Genomic DNA, 2,074 nt, shown 5'->3' with positions numbered 1-2,074 from the left:
ATTGCTATGAGGATTCAACTGTGTAGTTTTTTGAGTGAAACTCATTGACTTATGTTTCATGAGTAGTGGTTCACACGAACCCATCTCTCATGAGAATAAATGGAAAACTTAGCACTCATTGAATCTTTGTGACATACACACAAATGAAACAAGGTACTTCTAAAAAGGTCACCCATGTACTACTCCAGCTTGGATGGCTTAACTATAGAATGCGCTTGATAAATAAACCCACGCTACTTGTAGGAATAAGATTATGAAAGGTGAGAGCATTGTACCAATTTACAATGGACCCTCATCTACCTAATTAAAAGAGCTGCCATGTCATATGACTTGATTCGCGAATTTCGACAGCTAAAAATTAATTTAAAAGACATATAATAATAACTTTTGACCAAATGAAGATTTTGCTTGAACGAGAAATTGTAATCCCAATAAATAAGCTTCGTAAATATGCCCCCACCACCTTCACACAATTTTCTTATAACATAAAATAATCAAAAAAAGGACAGCGAGGGTAATGTGCACCTTCTTACGACTTTCTGCAAATTGCCTGTGTCAACGAAACGGCACTGAAATCCAAGTGAATGCAAGTGTCAGCTGATTCATAATCATATCCCATCTGCCATTAACACGTCAATCCCGGAATAAATTATACCAAATCCTTCTACAACTACACAATAATCGATGCTTAACAGCCCTGCAACCAAAAAACAATTAATTTCAACCGCTGTTCAAACTCTCGATCCAATGCACTGAGCAAACAACGAACAAATCGTTAATAATGACCTTACTTTGTCACTTACACATCTGCCTGGAAGATTCTTCCGCGTCGGAACCGTCTTTAAATATCCCTGAACTACGCTCACATTGAAAAAATTCTCAGATCATCCGAAAATTTATTCACAGAACCCTAAAGATCCGACTTTTATTTGCTTCTCATGGCTGTGAAGCCCTAAAGATCCGACTTTTATTTGCTTCTCGCGGCTGCAAAACCCTAAAGATCCGATTTTTATTTGCTTCTCAAGGCTTTGAAGCCAGATCTGGCCTGTAACAAAGAAAGCAAGATCCAAAATGGTAAAGGACTGCGGCAAGCACGGTGGACTTCCATGGCAACGATTGCTGATTAGAGTGTGCGGATGCCTGGTATCTTTAATCATAATCGCGCTTTTCGTCATTCTGGTCGTATATTTAACCCTCCGTCCGCAGAAGCCACGCTTTTATGTGCAGGACGCCGTGATCGGCCAGTGGAATATCACAGGCGACGACACGCTTACCTCCAGCTTGCGATTCACAATCATCTCGCGAAACCCTAACGACCGGATCGGCGTGTATTACGATCGGATCAGCGCCTACGCGAACTATCTCGGCCAGCAGATCACTCCCTACAGCTCCTTGATGCCGTTCTACCAGGGGCACAAAGATATCAATGTCATTTCCCCTGTTCTTTACGGGATCTCTGTTCCTTTGGCTCCGTTTGTTGCAGATTATTTAAGATCCGAACAGCAGAACGGAATTCTCACTGTGAATCTGCGGATCGGAGGGAAGATCCGGTGGAAGGTGGGAACTTGGAGTTCTGGACATTATCGTCTGAATGTGAATTGTTATGCCATTTTAGAGTTTAGAAATTGCTGCAATGGCAGCCCGCTGCCTTTGCGGGCAGGCACCAGGTGTGAGGTCGACGTCTGAGATGGGTGGCAGATTTGTTTATAAACATCTGTAAGTTTCTGGCCTATTTTGAGTTTCAATTGGATCTGGATTTCAGTTGTAAAGAAATAAATTAAATTTGTTTTATGAAGTTATAGGAAGCCCTCAAAGAGTAAGCGTGTTTTTTGTTTTTCTTTATTGTTTTCTGGAAATTAGGCTGAAAAGGGTTTTCCAAATTTCCTTTTTTGTCATAATGTTAATATGATTTGCATTCTAAAAGAAAATAGGCTGGTTATCTTAGAGACCATCTCAACTCTATTCATTATGGCGTCCTTTGCATTCAGGAAGGCTTAATTCATGGTAGTCTCTTTGATAGACTAAGGGTCTATTGACTTTTTATAATATTCATTTATGTATAAAAAAATCTGTC

The 2,074-nt window shown here is 40.3% G+C and overlaps 1 protein-coding gene across 1 annotated transcript; it reads left to right on the top strand.

The window, feature by feature from the left end:
- The first annotated feature begins 465 nt into the window (after positions 1 to 465).
- Positions 466 to 1,799, top strand: LOC149531781 (NDR1/HIN1-like protein 12). The gene has a single exon (XM_089810616.1). It carries the CDS (start codon positions 1,072 to 1,074, stop codon positions 1,684 to 1,686), a length of 615 nt encoding a protein of 204 aa, XP_089666742.1. The 5' UTR covers positions 466 to 1,071; the 3' UTR covers positions 1,687 to 1,799.
- Positions 1,800 to 2,074: the final 275 nt, after the last annotated feature.

Source organism: Cupressus sempervirens, chromosome 11, assembly GCF_028749045.1.
Source record: "Cupressus sempervirens isolate cs-2001-9-10 chromosome 11, ASM2874904v1, whole genome shotgun sequence".
Classification (NCBI taxonomy): domain Eukaryota; kingdom Viridiplantae; phylum Streptophyta; class Pinopsida; order Cupressales; family Cupressaceae; genus Cupressus; species Cupressus sempervirens.
This window is presented reverse-complemented; position numbering and strand designations above follow the sequence as displayed.

Excerpts from the sequence above, each read along its gene's own strand:
- LOC149531781 (XM_089810616.1), top strand. The coding sequence starts at position 1,072 with ATGGTAAAGGACTGCGGCAAGCACGGTGGACTTCCATGGCAACGATTG.